A 21,029-nucleotide genomic window follows, 5' to 3' on the forward strand; every position below is an offset into this window, starting at 1 on the left:
CAAGATGAGATCCCCTGCCATCGACCATGAGGCAACCAGCATATTCCATTCTTGGGACATACTAAGGAAGAGTGGGAAGCATATCTTATATTCAGCATCAAACACTTGTAAAATGTTTTCATGCCTATTATTCATTTGTTCTCCACAATGCTTTGGAAAAACTTTTAATATTATTCTGATAGTACACACAAATCGAACCGTGCTGAGTAGCAGTTCCTAGAGTCTCCATCTAGTTCTTTGGATAGCTGTTGGAAATGAAAGGTGAACAATCATGGTAGGAAATAAAGAAAATGATCCCAAACCAAAATTTCTAAAAGAAATGAAATGCAAAGATAGTGAGCTAATCCCTTGGCTTTAGCCATGTCACTTACTGGAAAAGTAAGGTGTGTGAGTATTAAATAAGGTTGGTGTGTCTGGTACCCTCCAGACTGTAAGTCCCTCAAAAGTAGGGACCCATCTATCTTTTAGATTCACAGAATGTCATCCCCACTACAGAGGATGAGCCCCAGGATAAGATAAGTAAATTCCTCTAAAGCATCAGGAACAAGAGCTGGCACAAAGTCAGCATTGAAGAATTGTAAGCATTCAGCCGTTTACACTATTATTTACACCAGCCTACACAACAGACCTGATGCTCCACCAAGGTTCTGGGCTCCTAAGGAGCTGAGTTTTTAGGAAACACATTTGACACACCCATCACCGGCTGCGGAGAGTTTGCCTGGGTGCATTCCGCAAGAGGAGCTCCCAGACAGAGACGCTGGCAGCCCGAGCTGACCCAGGGCCTCTTGGTGCCTTTAAAACAAGGGAACGCTAGAAGAGCCAGGACTAGGCTGTGGTGCTGTCACAGTCTAGCTGCTGGGCTGCGCTAGCCCAGAGAGTCAAGCCCAGGGGCTGGGAGGCGGGGCCGGCAGACCCTGACCAATCCCAGGCAAGATTCAAAGGGCCAATGGGGGTGCGTCTTACCGGGGCCGCGACCGGCGCGGGGCGGGGCTGCAGCCCGTGCGGGGACAACCCTGGCAGAGTTCGGTGCTGCTCGGCGCGGCAGTGCGCAGGCCCCACTAGGTAGAATGTAATTTCAGATTGGACAAGTAAGTGACCCCCCCCTCCTCAGTTCCACGTGGGCACCAGGGGCTTTTGCAAGCGCGTAGGCCGTCAGCGCGCACGTCCAGGAAAACGGTTCCCCAACCTGTCAGTGCACCGGGTGGGTGCTTCCCTCCCGTACATCCCTTGGTGCTTGCCTCCTTTGTCCACCTCTTTCGGCCACCTAAGGCTCATGCCATCCAGACCATTGGCTCTGAAAGACGCTGTAGAATTCCTTGTGTCCTCTCCTGGATGAGGCGTCTGGCCACTCAGGGGAAGGGTCGACCTTAGCTGCATCACCGAGGCTACCCTGGAGATGACAGGAACCCAGGGTCCTTCCTCTCTGATCACTGTCCAGTGAACCGTGTTCAGTTACTCTCTTTCCCCTACAACCCCCAGTTTTAGGGTTTTTGGAATTTTCTAACTCAAGTTTGGCCACCTAGTAATTTTTAAGGCCAGTGCTGTTTGTAGCTTTGGAGCTTCCAGCTGCTGATGAAACTGTTTGAGGTGTACTTAGTTTTAGGTAGGATAATGATGTTGGGTACAGATCTGGGTAGGAAAGGCCTAAGGAGGACCTTTTCATTTTCATTAATTTCCTTCTGTTTAAAGAATGACATTATGCATAATAGTGAATTTCCCCATTCATTGCCTCTTTTCCATGAAAGCACTTCTTAGGTTTTCACACTCATTTCTTCCCTAAATGAAAGGGTCAGTCATGACCAAGATATGATAGGGCAGTCATCTTAGGTTAAGTTTTAAAGTGTGAGTTTGGAAGGCTTGAAGTGATTGTGCTTTTGAATTGCAAATCAGTAAGAAAGAAGAAACATCTTCTCTTAGTTTGTGGATGGACTTAAATGGGAGGTTTTGCTTTGTTTTGTTTTTGCTTGCTTTTCTCCTTTTTCCTATGCACTAAGTATTATGTCCCAATATCTTCTTAAAGATATTAGCAGAGTCTTCCAGTCAGATGACTGCTGCTTTCTGCCTTTTGGAAGTCTCTTGTTGATGTGGTCTTCATGTCTAGTTCTTGACCTGAAGGCCACTGGCCCGGGTCTTGGAGGGCCTAGCTGAAGAGAGCACCCTATTTGGAGGCTCAGAAGGAGGAGGATTTGGGGGACAGAACAGTGAGAGTGAGAATGACTTGAAGATTGATTTTGAGGGGGAGGTGGTTGGGAGCCTCCCTGGATGGATTTGGAAGTCAAAATGTGTATTGGGAGAAGGAATAAGCTAGAGGGTGGGGCTCTGTGTGTTTCTGGATAAAGTTAAGAAATTTACTGGGAGGAGACCCGGCCTACTTCCAAGCTGTGTTAATTTTGCTGTGGGCCTTGTGTTTTTCCTGGAATTTGGTTCCCTTTCCCTAACCTTTTACTTAATTTAAATCACACTGAATTAACAGCTGATTTTTAAAAACAATTTGCAGTAAGGGGTCTTGCCTTTAAACTCCCTGTCAGAGGAGTTCTAACCCCTCCCCCCTAGCGATTTGAAATCATTGCTTTGCTAGAATTTAACAAAAGAGATCCGTAACCACTCACCTGCCCACCTTTTTATAATAGAGGACACCAGCATTAACCTAGGTATTAGAGGAACTTATTCAATTTAATTCTTTCATGTGTTCCCTCCTCTTGTGGCACAAATTCTGGACCTGGCACTGTGGTATGCTCTGGGGAAGTAAAGATGAATAAAATTCAGTTTCTGCTTTCAAGCTTTAATCCAATATGGCACAGAGTTGATTAGTACAGTTGGGCAGGAAAGGGTGAAGTAGGAACTCTTGGAGGGCTCAAGGGTCAGATTAGGAAAGATCTGATGAATCATCTTAAGGGAGTTTGAAATATATTTGCAGGACAATCAGTGACACACTCAGATTTATGTTTTAGAAAGTTAGTTCTGGCTGCAGGGTAGAGAATGAATTATAGTGGTGAGGACTGGAGAGAGGATACTGTAGTACAGGTGAGAGATGTATTAGGGTATGAGTTATGGGAATGGAGAAAGGTTAGGAAATCAGAAAGTTTGGGAATTAATGTCTGATTGAATTTAAAAGATGAAGAAGGATTTTATTAGTCAAGGTACCACCAGCAAGAGAGAAGACATTCTCAAGTATATTTTGTAACAGCTTTATTGAGGAATAATTAACATACAATCACAAAAAGTATCTAATTTGAGAAGTTTTGTCATAGGTATTTATCTATGAGACCATTATCACAATCAACCTAAAGAACAAATCTAATACTCCCAAATATTTCTTTTGCCCTTTGTTATCCCTTTCAATATAATTTTTGGATTAAGTTTATATTAAATCATATTAAAAATGAGATGTTTTTTTAATTGAATTTTTGTAGGTCTTTATGTGTTCTTATTTTAAGTTCTTTATCATGTATATGATTTGCAAATAATTTCTCCCTTTTTGATGCTTATCTTTGCATTCTTATAACAGTGTCTTTTTGAGAGCAGAAGTTTTTTTTTTTTTTAATTCTAAATTAGAAATTGAACCCAGGGGTGCTTAACCACTGAGCCACATCCCCAGACCCCTTTTTAATTTTTTTGAGACAGGGTCTCACTAAGTTTCTTAGGGCCTTGATAAGTTGCTGAGGCTGGCCTGGAACTTGCAATCCTCCTGCCTCAGCCTCCCAAGTAAACTCTGCTGGGGTTACCAGGCATGTATCAGCATACCATGGGAGGAGAGTTTTTAATTGGTATGAAGTCTAATTTATCAATTTGGAATTTTGGTGAAGTTTTATTAGTTTAATTTCCTATGGATCATGCTTTTGGTGTTGTATATAAGAAATGTTTGCCTAACCCGAGGTTTCAGTTATTTTCTTCTGGTTTTGGTTTTATATTAAATCTGTGATTCATTTTAAGTTAATTTTTCTGATTAGCATTAAATATTGAATGAAGTGTTTTGCACATGGATAACAATTATGCCATCATCACTTCTCAAATGCCTACCTTTTACATTCAATTGTCTTTGCATTTTTGTTCAAAGATCAATCTAGCATATATATATATATATATATATTCACACATATGCATATATATACATATATATTAATACATGCTTATTTCTGCATGTTTTCTTTGGTTCCATTGATCTCTGTCTATTATAATGTCAAGACCACATAGTCTTCATGGATATAGCTTTGTAGTAAGTATTGAAATTATTCAGTAAATTCTTTAACTTATTTTTTTCAGTTGATTTGGTTGTTCTAGGTCCTTTTATTTTTTTTTAAAAAAACGCTCATAATAAAAGTCTGTTTATATTTTAATTGAAATTTCATTGAATTTATATTTAATATGAGGTAGAATTTGTCTTAAATATTGAGTCTTCAGACCCTTGGACACAATATATCTATTTCTTGAAGTCTTACTTAATTTCTCTTGATAAAGTTTCATAGCTCTAAAGTAGATGAGTCTTGCACATTTTGTCAGATTATCTGTAGGTATTTCATATTTTTAATATATATTATCTCTTAAATTTTCAATTTCCAGTTGTTTATTGTTACTTCTGTATTGATCATATATCCTGTAATCTTGTGAAACTACTTATTAGTTCCAAGAGCTCCTTTGTAAATACCATCAGATTTTCTCTCTTGGCAATTGTGTCGTCTGTAAATAAAAACAGTGTTACTTCCTTCCAATGGGGGTGCTATTTATTTATTTATCTGTCTTGCTATGTGCTCAGGCTTGGACCTGTGCTTTGCATTGAAATGATGAAAGCAGACATTTATTATTGTCCCTTATTTTAGGGAGAGGCATTCATTTTTTTGTCTTTAAGTGTTTTTTTTTTTTTGTATGATGTTGGTTATATGTTCTTGGTAGTACTTTATCAGGTTTAGGAAGTTTCATTCTATTCCTTTTTTATTAGTTTATTTATTTTAATTAGGTATATATGACAACAGAATGCATTTTGATTCATTGTTCACAATTGCAGCCCATCTTTTCATTTCTCTGGTTATATCCAATATAGCATCACACGATATGTGCAGTCATACATGTACTTAAGTTAATGATGTCCATCTCATTCCACCATCTTTCCTGCCCCCCATGCATCCCCCCTTGCCCAATCAAAGTTCCTCCATTTTTCTCATGTTTCCTTCTTCCTCCCATTGATCAGAGAGAACATTGAATCTTTGGTTTTTTGGGATTGGCTTACTTATCACTTAGCATGATAGTCTCCAGCTCCATACATTTACCTGAAAATGCCATAATTTTGTTCTCTTTTAATGTGGAATAATATTCCATTGTGTATATATACCACAGTTTCTTTATCCATTCATTTATTGAAAGGGCATCTAGGTTGCTTCCCCAGTTTAGCTATTGTGAATTGAGCTGCTATGAACATTGATGTGGTTGTGTTATTATAGTATGTTAGTTTTAAGCCCTTTGGGTATAGTGGGAGGAGTGGGATAGCTGGGTCAAATGGTGGTTCCATTCCAAGTCATGCTATTCTTACATACTGAGAACTGTTTATGGTGAATTGTATTTATTTATTTTTTGAATGTTCAACTAACCCTGAATTTTTTAGATAAAAAAATTTGATCAAATCATATTATCCTTTATACTTGGATTCAATCTGCTAAGCTTTTAAGAATTTTAACATCTTTGTTAATGGTAAATATCGATTTGTAGTTTTCTTTCCTTGTATTTTCTAAGTTTTGTTCTTTAGGTACTTCTGCTCAGCTTGACTTGTAAGATATTCCTTCCTGTTTGGTTTTCTGGAGAGGTTGAAGTAAATTTGCTATTATTTTTCCTCAAAGGTTCAATAGAATTCACTAGTAAAACCATCTGAGCCCTGATGGTTTTTTTGTTTTTTAGGGCGTTGGTTTGAGTACAAAGTCATTTGATTTAGTAGTTACACAACAGTTCAAGTTATCTGTTTATCCCCCTCCCTGGCCTTATTGAGGTATGATAAACAAAAATTGTACATATTCAAGGTATGCAACATGATTTTATATGTATGTACATTGTGAAATGATTACTATAATCAAGCTAATGAACATGGTCATCTCACACAGTTCTTCCTTTTTGTGATGAAAACACTTAAGATCTACTCTTTAACAAATTTCAAGTTTACAATATCATTATTAACTGTAGCACCATATTATGCACTAGATCTCCAAAAATTATTCATCTTATAACTGAAAATTTATGCTCTTTAATCAACATATCCCCATTTCCCCTACACCCCAGCCCCCAGTAACTACTACTCCACCTTTTGTTTTAATGAGTTGGACATGTTTATGTTCCATATAGAAGAGAGATCATGTGGTTCTGACATCCTTTAGTATCTGCAAGATTGCTTCTTGGGCCTCTGCAGGTACCAAAGCCTACAGATGCTCAAGTCCCATACATAAAATGGCATAGTATTGGTGTAACCCATGCATATCCTCCTGTATACTTTAAATCTTCTCTAATTACTTATAGTACCAAATATCAATGGCAATAGAAATGCTACATAAATAATTGTCATACTGTATTATTTAGGGAATAATGACTAATGTCTGTATATGTTCAGTATACATACTGTTTTTTTCAAATATTTTTGATTTGTGATTGGTTGATTACAATTTGGAAGGCTGACTGTGTTTTTCTGTTTTGCTTATTTCACTTAAAATAATATTCTGGTTCATCCATATTATTGCACATAGCAGGATTTCCTTTTTAAAAATGGAGTAATATTTTTTTGTACACATGTACCACATTTTCTTTATTCATCTATCTGTGGACATTAAAGCTATTTTTATATTTTGACTATTGTGGATAATGTTGTATTGAATATAGGAGTGCAAATATCCTTCCAGATTTTAATTATATTTCTTTGGGATGTCTATTCAGAAGTGAGATGGCTAGATCATTTAGTGATTCTACTTTGGATTTTTGAGAAACCTCCATACTCTTTTCCATAATAGCTGTATGAATTTATCTTCCCAACCACAGTGTAGATAGAAGAGATATTATATGGTTTCTCTTTTCTCTACATCCTCACCAATGCTTGTTATCTTTTGACTTTTTGCAAGTATTTTTCTCACATCCCCCTTTCATTTTGTGGATTGTTTCCTTTGCTGAATATTTTGCCTGTGTTTCATTCTAGTAATTTTATAGTTTGAGGCCTGGATCTTTACTTCTTAAGTCTGTCTTGCTGGCAGTATTTTTTCTTTAGCACTTTGAATATGTCATTCTGCTGTTTGTTGATCTACACAGTTTTCTGCTGAGAAATCCACTGATATTCTAACAGAGTTTCATTTTTGTGTGAGAAGTTTCTTTTCTCATGCTACGTTCAGAATTTTCTCTTTGTTTTTGATTATTGATAATCTGATTTTGTGTCTATGGGAAGGTTTCTTTGATTTGAATAAGTAAAAGGTCATTGTGAACCTTGAGACTCATATATCTGAATGTCCAAGTTTCTCCCAAGATTTGATAAAGTTTCAGCCATTGTTTCCTTCAAGCAGAATTCTCTCTGCACTTTGTTCTCTTTCTGAAACTTCTATACTCTATATATCACTTATCTGGAATGTGTTCCACAAATCCTGAAAGTTTTCTCCTTTTTTCATTAATTTTTTTTCCTTGCTGACTCTATAATTATAAATAATCTGTCTTTGGGTTCACAGACAATTTCTTCTTCATTGAATCTGCTGTTGATGTTTTCTATTACATTCTTCATTTACAATTTTTTTCTTTTTATTTATTTATTTTTGTTGAAATTCTTGTTTATGTATTGCTGTTCTGATTATCTGATTCTCGTTTCATAAGGGGGAAACTTAGGTCATTGATTTGAGATTTTTGTACTGGGAATTGAACCCAGGGTTACTTAACCACTGGGCCACATCCTCATCCCTTTTTTGTATTTTGAGACAGGATCTCTCTGAGTTGCTTAGGGCCTCGATAGGTTGCTGAGGCTGGCTTTGAACTCACAATCCTCCTGCCTCAGCCTCCCCAGCTGCTGGGATGTTTGCCTCTGTTCCCGGCTTTTTTTTTTAATTCATACATTTGATACTATAAATTTCTTTCTTTATTTGCACCCCACAACTTTTCATTTTTGTTCAGCTAAAATAACTTAAAAATTTTCTTCTTTGATCCCTGGGTCATTTAGAAGTATTCTAATCAGTTTCCAGATGTTTGAAAATCTTCCATATATTTTCCTGTTATTGATGTACGATTTAATTCCATGTGGTTACAGAACATCCTTTGTATAATTTGAATCCTTTTGATTTTTTGAGAAGTATTTTGTGACTGAATGTATTCTGTCTTAGGAAATGTTCTATGTACATTTGATAAGGATGTTGATAAGGATGTGTATTCTGCTCAGTTTGGGTAGAGTACATTTTTACCTGTCAGATTGTCCAGTTTGACTGACTACTATTAACTATTATATCCTTGTTGATTTTCTATATTTTCTCTGTCAATTTATTATAAATTATTATATTTCATGATACTTATGAATTTATACATTTCTCCTTGCATTCCTATCAGATTTTGCTTTATGTATTCTGATGCTGTGTTAATAGGCGCATAAATTGGACTTTTTGGTCCTCTTGGTATAACATTCCCTTTATTGTTTGACAATTCTTGATAATATTCTTTGCTCTGAAATCTATGTAGTCATTGTTCTTAGTAACAGTTTTACTCTAAAACCTACTTCATTTGATGTTGGTTTACCTACTTTGGTTTTATTTTCATTGCTGTTTTATGGTATATCTTTTTCTGTACGTTTTCTTCTGACCTGTTTTTGTATGTGTCCTTGTATTTAAAGTAGGGGTCTTATAGGCAGTACTTAATTAGTTTAAATAACAAACCAAGGACTAATAGTCTCTATCTTTTAATTGGGGTGTTTAACTATATTTATTCAATATAATTATTGATATGATTTTGTTCAAATACACCACCTTGCTGATTTAAGTTTCCTATTTGTTCTATTTATTCTTTATTCCCTTTCCCTAGCTTTTCTGCCTTAGTTTAGTTTAGTTTCTTTTTTTAATTATAGTTTGACACAATAGTTTTCTAGTTTTTTTTTTGTGTGTGTGTGTGGTGCTAAGGTTCAAACCCTGGAAGCACATTACTGCTGAGTCACAACCCCAGCCCCTAGTGTTTCCATTTTATGCCCTTCATTGGTCTATTAGATATTCCTCCACAGGGCATTGTTTTAGTTTTTGCTTCAGTGTTTATAGTACACACTCTTAACTTATCAGAGTCTGCCTTCACATGTTATTGTAACCCTTAACATTTCAGATAGTTTCTATTACTATGTCTTTAAGGTCAGTTTTTTTCTGTATTGCCTAATAAAAAATTAATTTGTCTTTGCAGTCATTTTTCACTTCTAGAATTTCAGCTAGAGTTTTCTTTATCTTTCCTGTCTGAACTTTTAAGTTCAGATTGTCCTCTAGATTTTTGAACTCATTTTTGAACAAGCTGTCTTAAATATCTGCATCTACTAATTCTATCTAGTATGTCAAATCGAGGTCAGCTTCCATTTATTTTTCTATTTTGGATAGTTTTCTCCTCTGCATGCTTGGTATTTTTGACGGTAGACACTGTATTTTATCTTGTTGGTGCTGGGTATTTTTGTAAATACACTTGAGCTTTATTGTGGGGCATGTGCAAGCTATTTGTAAACAGTTTGATCCATCTGGTCTTGCTTTAAGCCTCCTTGGGGATGAGAGCAGTGTTCATCTAGGGCTACTTGCCACCGCGGAATATCCCGTTTACATTTGACCCTGTGTATTGTGAAGTTTTCTAGTTTGACTGCTGGGAAAGGTCTGTTTCCAGCTCTGTGTGGAGCCTGCTGACTGTTCCCTCCCATGTTTCCTGGTGTTCTGCCTCAGATTCCTCACATGTGTACAGTGATTGTGCTCTCCTCAATGCTTGAGCAGTAAGTACCCTTTGCAGTTCTCTGAAATTCTCTCTGTGCCACTCTCTCCTTGTGCTCTACCCAAAGACTCTAGCCTTCTGTCTTCCATTGACTTCCAGCTCTGTCTCCTCAATGTAGGGAGACTGTTGGGCTTGTCCTGTGCCTTGTCTGAGGACATTTTTCTAGGCATTCCGCTTGAGCATTGAAGGATTTATCTCAGTTTCTTTCTTCTTATTTCTTTGGGATAACTATTTGTTGCCTGATGTTCAACGTCTAAGACACATTTATTTCCTATATTTTTCCTTTTTTTAAAAAAAATACTGGTGGTGATGGAAATATGGTTCCTGTTACTCTGCCTTGGCTAGAAGCAGAAGCCTTCCACTAGAATTTTGACTAAAATATAAAGAATAGACTATTTGAAGGTGTTAGGAAAGGATTATGAGATAAGCACCAGTAATAATGGCAAACTTAAAGTTCAAGAAACGTTTGGATCCATGGGAAAGTACTTACTGTTAAAGCACAGAAACCATTACCTTCTAGTGAACTCTTAAGGGAGAGTACTTGAAGAGGATCCCTTCAAAGCCCCCCTTCAAGACACCCAGGCTGCCTTTACTTCTCCCCTCAAGCATACATGTTCTTGTTGGCTATGTGTGATGTTGGGCTGGAAGAGCCATTGACAAGTCCATGCCTGTGTTGCATCTAGAGAGCCTCCAGCAAAGTAGCAAAAAGGAGAGACCTACTGTGTGCTTACTGCATGCACTAGCCTAGCATACCTCATCTCCATGGTGTCATGTGGAAATGTGGGGGGCCGAAAATATCCTAGTTAAATACATTAGCTGTACCTTCCCTCTTTTTCTCTCTTTTTATTTTAGAGAAATGCCATGGCAATGGAGGACAGTTAGAGGAACTAAAAATAGCATAGAGAAAAAAGCCTCAACAGCAGGTCATGAGGGTCACCTCAAAACAGTGGAAGGGACCATCCATGTAGAGGGGGGAAAGGCTGTTCAGATGATCCTGTGGGAGGAAAATTAAGATGAGAAGGTAGAAGCGATGCAGTACCCTGTTGAACTCAGTACAGGAAGACCTTACAGTAAGCTGCTCAGGGCGAAAATTCAGACAGCAGAATGCAGAAGTTAAACGCCCTCCAAGCCCCACTACATTTATTTTTCCTGGCATTGCAGTAAGTGGGTTTTTGTATATTTTTCCTGTGTCTTACAGGTTAGTCTTTATACAATGCCATGGTTCTCACACTTTAGCATCTCTCAGATCACCTGGACTGCAGCCTGAGAATTTGTTTCTAGCCTGTTGCCTGGTGATACTGATGCTGATTTTTTCTGAAACCAAACTTTTGGGAATCACTGAGACAATATAGTTTTAAAAAAATAATACACGTGGGGTCATATTAAGGGTACCAAAAGTAAGATATTATCAAAGTATCAATTTTAGGGGCTGGGGTTGTGGCTCAGCAGCAGAGCACTTGCCTAGCATGTGCAAGCCCCTGGGTTCCATCTTCAGTACCTCATAAAAAATAAATAAATAAAGGTATTGTGTCCAACTACAACTAAAAAAATAAAACATTTTAAAAAGTCGGATTGTTAAAAAAATTTCAATTTTAATTAAGTGTAAAATTATATCTGAGTATTGTTTTGATTTATGGTCCCTGCATTATTTGGGAAGCTGAAGACTCACATTTTCCTTGTATTTGACTTCCTGTGAACTGTAGGTTGTATTCATTGCATTACAAGAGAAATAACAATATGGAAGAAAGCACCAGACCTCTCTTTGAAGGGTGCTGGCAGTTTTGCAGTGGTGGGGCATAGGGTGCTGATACGGGGAGGGAGGTCAGGGCATGCGTATTGACTGTGGGAAGATAGTATCAGAGCTTAGAGGTTTTCATGGGCCAAAAAAAGATTTTGGGCTTTATTTTGAGAAGTAGCATTGGTGTTCTCTAAGTTTATACTTTGGTGTGTCAAAGTTTCGATAGAATGGCAGGGTATCTTGTCTTAGTTCCCCAAGTCTAATGTTTAGTCTTCAAACAACTCCTTCTTAAGCCCTTTCTTTCATCTTGGGCTTTAAAGCCACCTGGTCATGTTTCATAAACAGGTAAACACAAGAATAACCAAAAACCTCATGCACCTGGATTGGTATTGTCTTTGAGGAAGGAGTTTTGCAAGATCTCTTAAAGAACATACTTGGTGGCTTTACCTGATGGGACCCTGAATCCTTCCTAAATTTGCTGACATCTGAGGGCAGTCTACTTTAGGTGGGTGGGTCCTTCTGTTGTTTTAATTTGAGTGAATTTCTGGGAAAAGCTATGGGTTTCAGCCAATATGCTAATGATAATGGCATTGCTTTGAAAGTCTGGTTAGTTCTGTAAAGAATCATTTCATAGTTAATTATGTTAGCAAATCAACAGCAGTCTCTTAAAGAGGAAAGCAATGGGGGAGAGACTACATATATACTTAAATTATTCAGAACTCAAAGAAGGGTCAACAGTTCAGTTTAAAAAGAGAAATCCATGTAAGAATAAATCACTAGGTTTGCATATAATTTTCCGTATGGGTGTAACTTTATAATGGGCATATAAGGGATTAAAATTAAATAGCTTTGCATGTGGAATTAGGAGACATCAGCCTCATCCTGTGTCCTTTCTAACATTTTTTCTGATTCTAGACAGAAGAGTGGGAAAACATCAAATCCAAACCTTGGCTTTTGATGAACTCAAGGAGGTCCATTGGGTTTGAAAGATAGACTGATGCGTTTGGGGTTCAGTGATGCTCATCTGGGCGAACTCCCTTTTTGTCTTCCTTCCTCTTTCTTCCTGTGCAAGTGGGACTTGTTGCTATGGGGAAAGACTGCTCCAAAGAGGAGGGTGGTGCATCAGCCACAAGCCATAGTGCTTCTAGACTCTCCAGAGAAAGAGAGTCCTTAGGGTCTTTTTATTTTAATAGATAGTTGACTATTCTATACATTAATAGTCCCCTCCTCTACAATCCAGTAATCCCTTATTACTGTGTTACATTACATGTGTTTGCCTGTACAAGGCTATAGGATTGATTGAGACAAAAGGTGATCCTTATTAATCAGAGCATCCGGGAGACTTTTCTAAAGTTTGTCTGAGAGGGATTTCACAGGATTAATGGACTGGAAATATCATTCCGAGTGTGTCCAGGATGAAGGCACCTTGGTTAGTGTGGAAGTCCTCATCATTTCAGGGATGGTAGGTAGAGTTTGACAATGGTTGAGACAAATGTAAATTCATATATCGCCTCTTCCTTCTCTAGGCTTTGTGACCATCAGCAAGAGATTGATCCTGTCGACATTTCAGCTTCTTCAAGTGTAGAACAACATATATCACTGTGAGTGTTATAAACATGGACTCCCCTCTCCCATTCTTTGCAATGGGAGGGGCTTGGGAGGGCAAAAAAACAGGCATTAGGAAAAGCAAGGAGTTTTTTTTTGTTGGAACCTAAGGAATGGACAGAAGAGATGGGAGGAAGTCAACAAGGGTTTCATGGAAGAAGGTGTGAGTGATCCAGAGTCTAAAGAGCTCAAAGGGGATGTTTGTTGGTGGAGTTTTGGCTTTCTTCTGAGGAGAGGGGTTTTCATCTGTGATTTCCTTAGGAACTGTGTTGTGCATTTGACCACAGCCATAGTTAATTTTGTATCTTCTCTGTTTTGCTGTTTCTCTGTTGCAAGTGTGGCTCTTGGAAGGTGTTATTTTTGGCCACCAAACAAGACTGGATCACCACCCATCCAGGGCTGGATTAGTTTTGATCCCTGTGGCTCCCACTTTATGAGGCAGACATGGGGATTTAGGGAAATTTGATTTTTCTTTTGGGATCCAACTTAAAAATTTTAAAAATAGCCAATTTTTCTACTGTCTTATTGATTTAACACCTTACCCTTTGCCTAGCTGCCTTACATTTATTCTTAGAAATAGGCTCAGTACAGATCATAAAATGCCCCCAAATAGGTCAGAAGTGGTGGCACATGCCTGTAATCTCAGCACCTTTGAAGGCTGAGGCAGAAGGATTACAAATTGAAAGCCAGCCTCAGCAATTTAGGTAGACCTTAAGTAACTTAATGAGACCTTGTCTCAAAATAAATCATAATAATAATAAAAGGGCTGGGAAGTAGCTCAGTGGTAAAGTGCCCCAAGGTTCAATCCCCAGTATAAAAACAAAACAAAATAAAAAAGCCGTGAAAAATATCAGGTTCTGATCTGGTTGATTAGAACTGTTGTAACAGTGAAGTGGTCCCATCGTTGACCAACTACGTTCTATCACGAAAGGTAGAGCTGGGACAGGGTGCTTTGGTTCCTAAAATGTAGATGGCCATGCCAACATGAAGCTGCTGTCCACTATATGCAATTTTACTTGGTGCATTAGGTTTGGCTTGAAGTAGGTATATTGGAAATAAGGAATCACCCTTTGATTTTTAAATTCAGGTCTTTCTTCAGGGGTGGGTAAGGGGATTGAATTCAGGGATACTCAACTAATGAGCCACATTCCCAGACCTATTTTGTATTTTATTTAGAGACAGGGTCTCACTGAGTTGCTTAGTGCCTTGTGGTTGCTGAGGCTGGCTTTGAACTTGCTATCCTCCTGCCTCAGCCCCTGAGCCACTGGGATTATGGGCATGAGCCACCATGCCCAGTTTAAAATTCAGATCTTCACATTTATCTCACTCTGTTTAGGCTGTTATGACAGAATACATGAAGTGGGTGGTATTCATTCTCACGGTTCTGGAGGCTGGGAAGCCCAAGGTCAAGGCTCTGCACATTTGGTATCTGGTGAGGACTGTCTTCTGGGTTGCTGACTTCCCTGTGTCCACACATGGTGGAGGGAACAAGGAGTTCTCTCAGACCTCTTTCATAATGGTGCTTACACCACTCCTAAAAGCCTTCTCTTATGACCTAATCAGCTCCCAAAGGCGCTACCTCAATACTATCAACACATGAATTTTGGGGAAACACAAACATTCAGACCCTAGCAAATATCTGACTGTCAACTCTTAAAAAAATAAGAGATCATATAATTTTTGCTCCTTTTTCCCAGTCTCCTGGCTTAGAGAGGGCACTTCATATTGGAAATCAAGCTTTTAGATATGGTAAGAACACCCAGGAAAAAATAATACATATTAGAGGATTGTGGTGTCAGGAGGTGATTTGTCATTGGAAGTAGAGGTCTCCAGATGTGAGTGGGAAACCCTCAGAGTAGAGAAGGGGGTTTGTTGGTGTGTGTGTTTTTTTTTTTTTATTTGTTTGTTTGACATTTGGATTTTCTTCTGAGTCTCTGAGAACTGTCAGTTTCATTATTTGTTCCTTCTCTGCATTATGGACTTTTCCTGGGCAGGAAGAATTTGGTGGGTAATATTTGTTGGATAAAAAAATGTCTTCTTTTTCTTTCTTTCTCTCTTTCCTTTCTTTCCCTTCTTCCCATTCATCCAAATCAAGGAGTTTCTACTTCTTAGTCTCTGAATCATGCAATCTTTTCCTTGCTCTAGTTCAGTTTCCTCTTTGCCCTCTTCCCCCCTTCCTGCGTTCCCTCTCCCCACTGTATTTTCTTTTCCCTCCCACCTCTTATTCTCCTTCTCAGACTCTTTAACTTGCTCTTGATCTGCCACAGGCCAGGTCTTCTGTTAGACATGAGTGCCAGACATCAGTGATGAGTAAAATATTGTCTAGCTCCCTTGCCTAGATAAGGTTCAGGTTCAGCTTCTCAGCAGCTATTTGGGATTGTTTCACTGTTATTCCCTTCCTTTCTTGCATTGCCAGAAAATGTACTGGTCACCCCAAATTTGACCAGAAGTATGCTCGTACTGCCACACACAGTCCATACCAGGCCACAGCTATGTCTGGATGGGAGATGTCTTGTGTAGTTGCTACAGACTCCACAAGTTTGGGGAACTCAGCATGTGTTTGGATTTCTTTGGAATCAGCATGGGGAACCTGACAATTTGTAAAAATCTCTCTCCCAAACTGAAAGTCTGAGGAAGGATTGAGAAGGGGGCCAGCGGCCTTTCACTTTAAGAGGAAAACTACCTGTTAGCAAGCCACTTCTTTTCTGCTGTGTGAATTGCAGGTAGAGCCAATGGAGAAGCACTTATTGTCACCAAATTAACTCTTTCCCTTGCATCCCAGCTCACCATTTTAGAGCAGTGAGATTTATTTAAAGAGGTAATTAATGCTTTCAGTTATGGAGAATGAAGTGGGCAGGCTTGTTGCTTCTCTTTGTCTTCCCAATCTTTCCAATCTCTGATTACAGTATAACCAAATAATAAATAAATGTGTGAGGCTCCAGTGTATGAGTTACCACCAGCAGAGTCCAAAGGTCAAAGTTGAAAGAGTTTTGAATTCCTCCTGATTCCTGGGACACTGCTTCTGTAGACACTATCACCAACAAAATCCATCCTGGAGGAGTGACCCTTTAAGAAACAGGATCCAAGGTAAGGTGAGCTCACCCACTTTGGAAGGATGTAATCCTGGAGAAAGATCTGATTGCTACTAGGTTATTTAGGGGGATAAAAGGAAGAAACAGTCCCCAGGTGGTGGGTGTTTAGCAGTGTATTTGTAATGTTTACCCCCTTCTGAGGATTCCTGAGACAGTTTTGCAAAGAAGGGCCTTAATTTCCAGGTCCCTCTTTCCTTTTCTGAAACAGCATTTGAACAGCTTGCACATTCGATGAAGAATTAGCTGCGAAGTTTGTGGTTTCCTGTGGCACATTTCTAATAATATTTATATAGGCCATTATTTAATGAACCGTTTAAATATTTATCATACAGAGCTGTTTTTTGATCATAAATAGGGGCTCAAAGTCAGCACAGCCCCTGCTGGGTCCCCGGGAAGAGAGCCATGTCAGCTCTTTGGGACGTCTGGTAGACTGAGGAGTGAGGTATGTCTTAGGATTCATGTGCTGAACAGCTTGAATTTCCCTTAGTATTTTACTTTCTCTTGGCTGTCCACAGTCTGTGTCTTTGTTTCTCTCTGCCTGACCACCCTTACTTTATCCCTGACAGCTTTTTTCTTTTTAGTATTCATTCATACCTAAAAAGAAGAAAATAGAACCAAATTTCTGACTCTCCGCATTTATAAAGGGGCTTCAGAGTCACACCACCATGGCTTGGAATCCTAGGCCTCTGTGCTGTGTGACCTCAACTAGCTTCATCTCTGAGAACCTCAGTTCACTTAACTGGAAATGGGCTCCTCCTGGGAGCCCTATAAGGGTAGTCAAAGAGTCTATCAAAATTGTGAAGTCGTGTGGGTGATTTACAGAGCAAAGTTCAATAAATACGAGTTCTTGCTATATTTGTTGTTGGTGTTGTTATGTCACCAAAGGATTTGATTTTCAGTTTCAGCTTGGTGTTGTGGAAAGAGTCCCAGACTTACCCTCAGAAACTGGAGTTGAGATCCTGGTCTTGCTGTGTACTGTTTGTGTGACTTTGGACAAACTGCTCTCACTCCACTGGTGTATAGAATGGTGATAGGTTTGCCTTCCTGATTAGGTTCCCTGCATGCGGTGAACACATGTGTGGAAATGGTTGACACAATGAGGATCCTAATCCTTTTCTCTTCAAAACAAACTAGAAAAGGGAATAACATTTTTCTTTCTTCGGTTACTTTCTTTTGTGACTTAGAGGTACTGGTTGAATGGTTTGGAGTCCAGGACACAGAAGACAGTGCTTGCGACCCAGGGACAAAGGGCAGAGAAGGGGAGAACAAGGGATCTGCATTGCAAAAAATCCTCTGGCAGTGTTTTTGTAACTTATGGTGGGATTTCAGGGAAGCTGCCCAAGGGCTTGAACCTCCCTGTTTTCAGGTTCCAGGTGTAGAAACAATCAGAATGAGATTACTTAAAATTATAGTAGTGGGGAAAATGGTGAGCCTGAAAGATTTAATTAGGATCTTTTTTCTTAGAAAAACATGACCTGGGGGATTTGTGGGAACACTGCTAGGAGGGTCTGGTGCCCTTGTTCCTGTAAGGTTGAGTCTTTTCTTGGAGGAACTTTGATGGTGCATTATAGAAATAGAGGTAACCTAGGTTGTGGAGGGGGTCAGACTTTCAAGATGGGCAGTGTGTCTGAGTTAGCCAGCCTCAGACACAGTATGCATGGGCCCCTAGTGGAGATCCCTGGCTAAGAGTGCAGGAGTATCAGAAGACAGCGGAACATACTGAGAAAGGCTGGGATCTTGGGCATGAGAGCTCTTGGCATACTAGGATCAGTTCAGGAGCAGCTCCCCGGGGACCTTTGCAATGGAGACAGTGGGAATCCAAGAGAGGGAATCCTGAGTAAAGTAAGATGTATGTAGTTGGTAGAGGGAAGGTGGATAAGCTAGCTGGGTCAGTCTTCCTCCTGTTTGTAGATAAAGAAACTGAGGAATCTCTGAGCCAAGACACCCTCCATATTTTGTCAGTGACTGTATCCTTAGCAGAGTGTCCAGTGCCTGGTGCAACCAGCATTTCTTTGAGTCTCAGAAGTCACTGACTGCAAGATACATTGTTTCATATATCACAGAGAAAGAAAAAAAACTACCAATTGATTGTAAGATGCTGATAGTTACAGGATTCATTCTGGTTTCATGGATGTTAAATGTGAAAAAAAAAATTAGTAGTTTTGGGCTGGGGTTGTGGTCAGTGGTAGAGCACTCACCTAGCATGTGTGAGGCCCTGGGTTCTATCCTCATCACCACATATAAATAAATAAAATAAATGTATTAAAAAATTAGTAGTTTAGAATTAGTAAAATGTAGTTGTAAGCACTCAAGAAATATTGGCTAATTAGGTGAATAAGGCATAGAGAGATTTGAATAAGGAAAGCAGTAGTATATACATTCAGGTGCTGCAGAACAGTGATTTGGTAAATGACAGGCTGCATGCAGGACAGTGGTATGCCACCCAGCCTGGGCATATGGCAGGCTATGTCATTTAAGTTTGGTTAAGTTTGCACTTTATGATGTCTACACAACAATGAAATCACCCAACACATTTCTTAGACCTTGTTCCTATTGTTAAATGACAGATGACTGTATAAACACGAACTTAGGAATTCAAACTATTAAAACATGACCCTGCTCATCCTTGTTTTTCATTGATTCACTGATTCAGTTATTCAGTAAGTAATTATTGAAAACCAATTATATGCCAGACACTGAGCAAGGAGCAGAGAATGTAGAAATCAATAAGTTCGTTTTTTGTGTGATTAAGTCAGAAGCAATCACTATTATATGAAGTTGGCTTTTTCCTTTCTTTCTTTCTTAATTGGGATAAATATCCAGGAAGCAGTAACTGAACATCTGCTGGCTGACTTTGTTTTAGAATCCCCACGAGTGTCTTGGCCAAGGAAACATTATCTTTCTGAAGTTGAAGGGCACTGAGTGGCTTCACAGGTTGAAATTGGACTCCAGTGCTGAGCTCACCTGGGGAGCTGTGGCATGTGCACTGGCCGGTCATCTCGGGAGCTTGCTGCACTCTATGAAAGGCCAGTCTGGAAAATGAAAGGCCCTTGGAGATTTCTGTGTATCTCAGGCTAATCTGACCAAGGGGAATGAGAACAGCCACCAGGGCCAAGAAATTCCTGAGTGTTTTCTGGTCAGATTTCCTTGTAACTCATCAGGGGTCTGTAAGGAAAACAGATTGTCTAACAAATTCCTAATCTTGTCTCCCCCCGGGACTGCTTCCCAATTCCTAGTCACTTCATGACCGACTGCAATATATTTGCCTCTTCTGCAAACCGATACTGTAAGCTTTTAAGAAAGAAAGGAAAGTGTCTGAAACTTGGGTTTGCACAGATGTGGGACTTTGGGTCCAGGCTGCCTCCATGTGAGGCTGGGTAAATTCCTTCACTTCTCAGGGACCTGTTTTCTTATCAATGTAATGTTTTATGATTGCAATAATGTACAATTACTGTTTGTGAGGGCATGGACCTAGCATGAAGCATAAAGTAACATTCCTCTTGAAGTTTCACCTTGATCACCTGTTCGCTAGAGATTTAAATATGCTTCCCTTCTAGAGTCATAGTGAGGCATAGAGGGAAGCACCTTTCACACTGCCTGGTGCATAATAGATGCTCAGTAGCTAATTTGTTGAGTGACTAGATGGATTTGATAGGAAAGGTTCCTTTTTAGTACCACAGGAACTGTCCTGTTGATTTAGCTTCACTGAGAACAAGTTCTTCTCTATTGCGTCCAGATTCTAAGTTCTCCTACCACCCTCTCTTTGCTCTTATCACACTCGTCACAGGTTTGCTTAGTTAGGTAGCTAAGTGCTTCATGTGACCCCTTTCAAAGAATCTAAATGCCATATCTGAGGCTGTGTCTGACTTGTTCACCAACTACTTAGCTTTGTGTGTCTAGAAACTTCTGTTGGACAAGTCCATAGTAAATGGCCGCTGCTTACGTAGCCACAGAAGAATTTTGGTGGTGGTCTTTGTGGATTGGTCCTCATGTTGTGTTTGCACTTGCTCACTGCAGGTGGAGGAAGCACAATGTCTGGAGAAGAGGAGCCACGAAGCTACTACGTGGGCGTGGATGTTGGAACAGGCAGCGTCCGTGCTGCTCTCGTCGACCAGAGAGGGGTCCTTTTGGCCTTCGCAGACCAACCGATTAAGAAGTGGGAGCCTCAGTTCAACCACCACGAGCAATCCTCTGAAGACATCTGGGCTGCGTGCTGTGTTGTCACAAAGGTATGGGTAGAGCTGTGGCATCCTCTCCTAGCACCTGCTCCCACCCTGAGTGTCCACATGATGCCATGGACTCTGTTGGGGTACCTGGAGATGCAGAGCTGAGCCGCACATAGGCCTTGCCTCCCGGAAGCTCACAGTGTAGTGGCAGAGACTGATAACACAGCTGAAATATGATGTGATAAGTGTCAGGAGCCAAGTAACAATGGCCAGAGCTAACCTGGAGTGGACTCTGGGAAGAGAGGAGAGGACGAGGAAGCTCGAGATGTGACCAGATGTGGAAGAAGCCACTGAGGATCGTAGTTGATCTCTACTGTGCTTTTGGTAAAATGTGTGAACATGTATTGTGAGGTGGAACCCTCAGGACATTCCTGAACTAGTTAGTATTTTGCTAACCCCGTTTGATTTTCAATCAAGAAGAAATGCAGGTGC

General features: G+C 39.6%; 1 protein-coding gene across 13 annotated transcripts in view; it reads left to right on the plus strand.

The window, feature by feature from the left end:
• The first annotated feature begins 962 nt into the window (after nt 1–962).
• Fggy (FGGY carbohydrate kinase domain containing) overlaps nt 963–21,029 on the plus strand; it is a 400,280-nt gene continuing 380,213 nt past the window's right edge. For 10 of the 13 annotated variants that reach the window (XR_013427818.1, XR_013427819.1, XM_078026357.1 and 7 more), the window contains exons 1-3: nt 963–1,088; nt 13,201–13,275; nt 20,389–20,600. Coding sequence is in view for 11 of the 13 variants with exons in the window: in XM_078026357.1 (XP_077882483.1) it covers nt 20,403–20,600 (198 nt within the window). In the remaining 2 variants the exon portion in view is untranslated. Of the gene's footprint in view, nt 1,089–13,200; nt 13,276–16,213; nt 16,372–20,388; nt 20,601–21,029 lie in introns of those variants that run through there. The other 3 variants (XM_078026360.1, XM_078026358.1, XM_078026359.1) reach the window with 3 other exon arrangements.

This window comes from Ictidomys tridecemlineatus, chromosome 11 (assembly GCF_052094955.1).
Source record: "Ictidomys tridecemlineatus isolate mIctTri1 chromosome 11, mIctTri1.hap1, whole genome shotgun sequence".
In the NCBI taxonomy this organism is placed as follows: Eukaryota; Metazoa; Chordata; class Mammalia; order Rodentia; family Sciuridae; genus Ictidomys; species Ictidomys tridecemlineatus.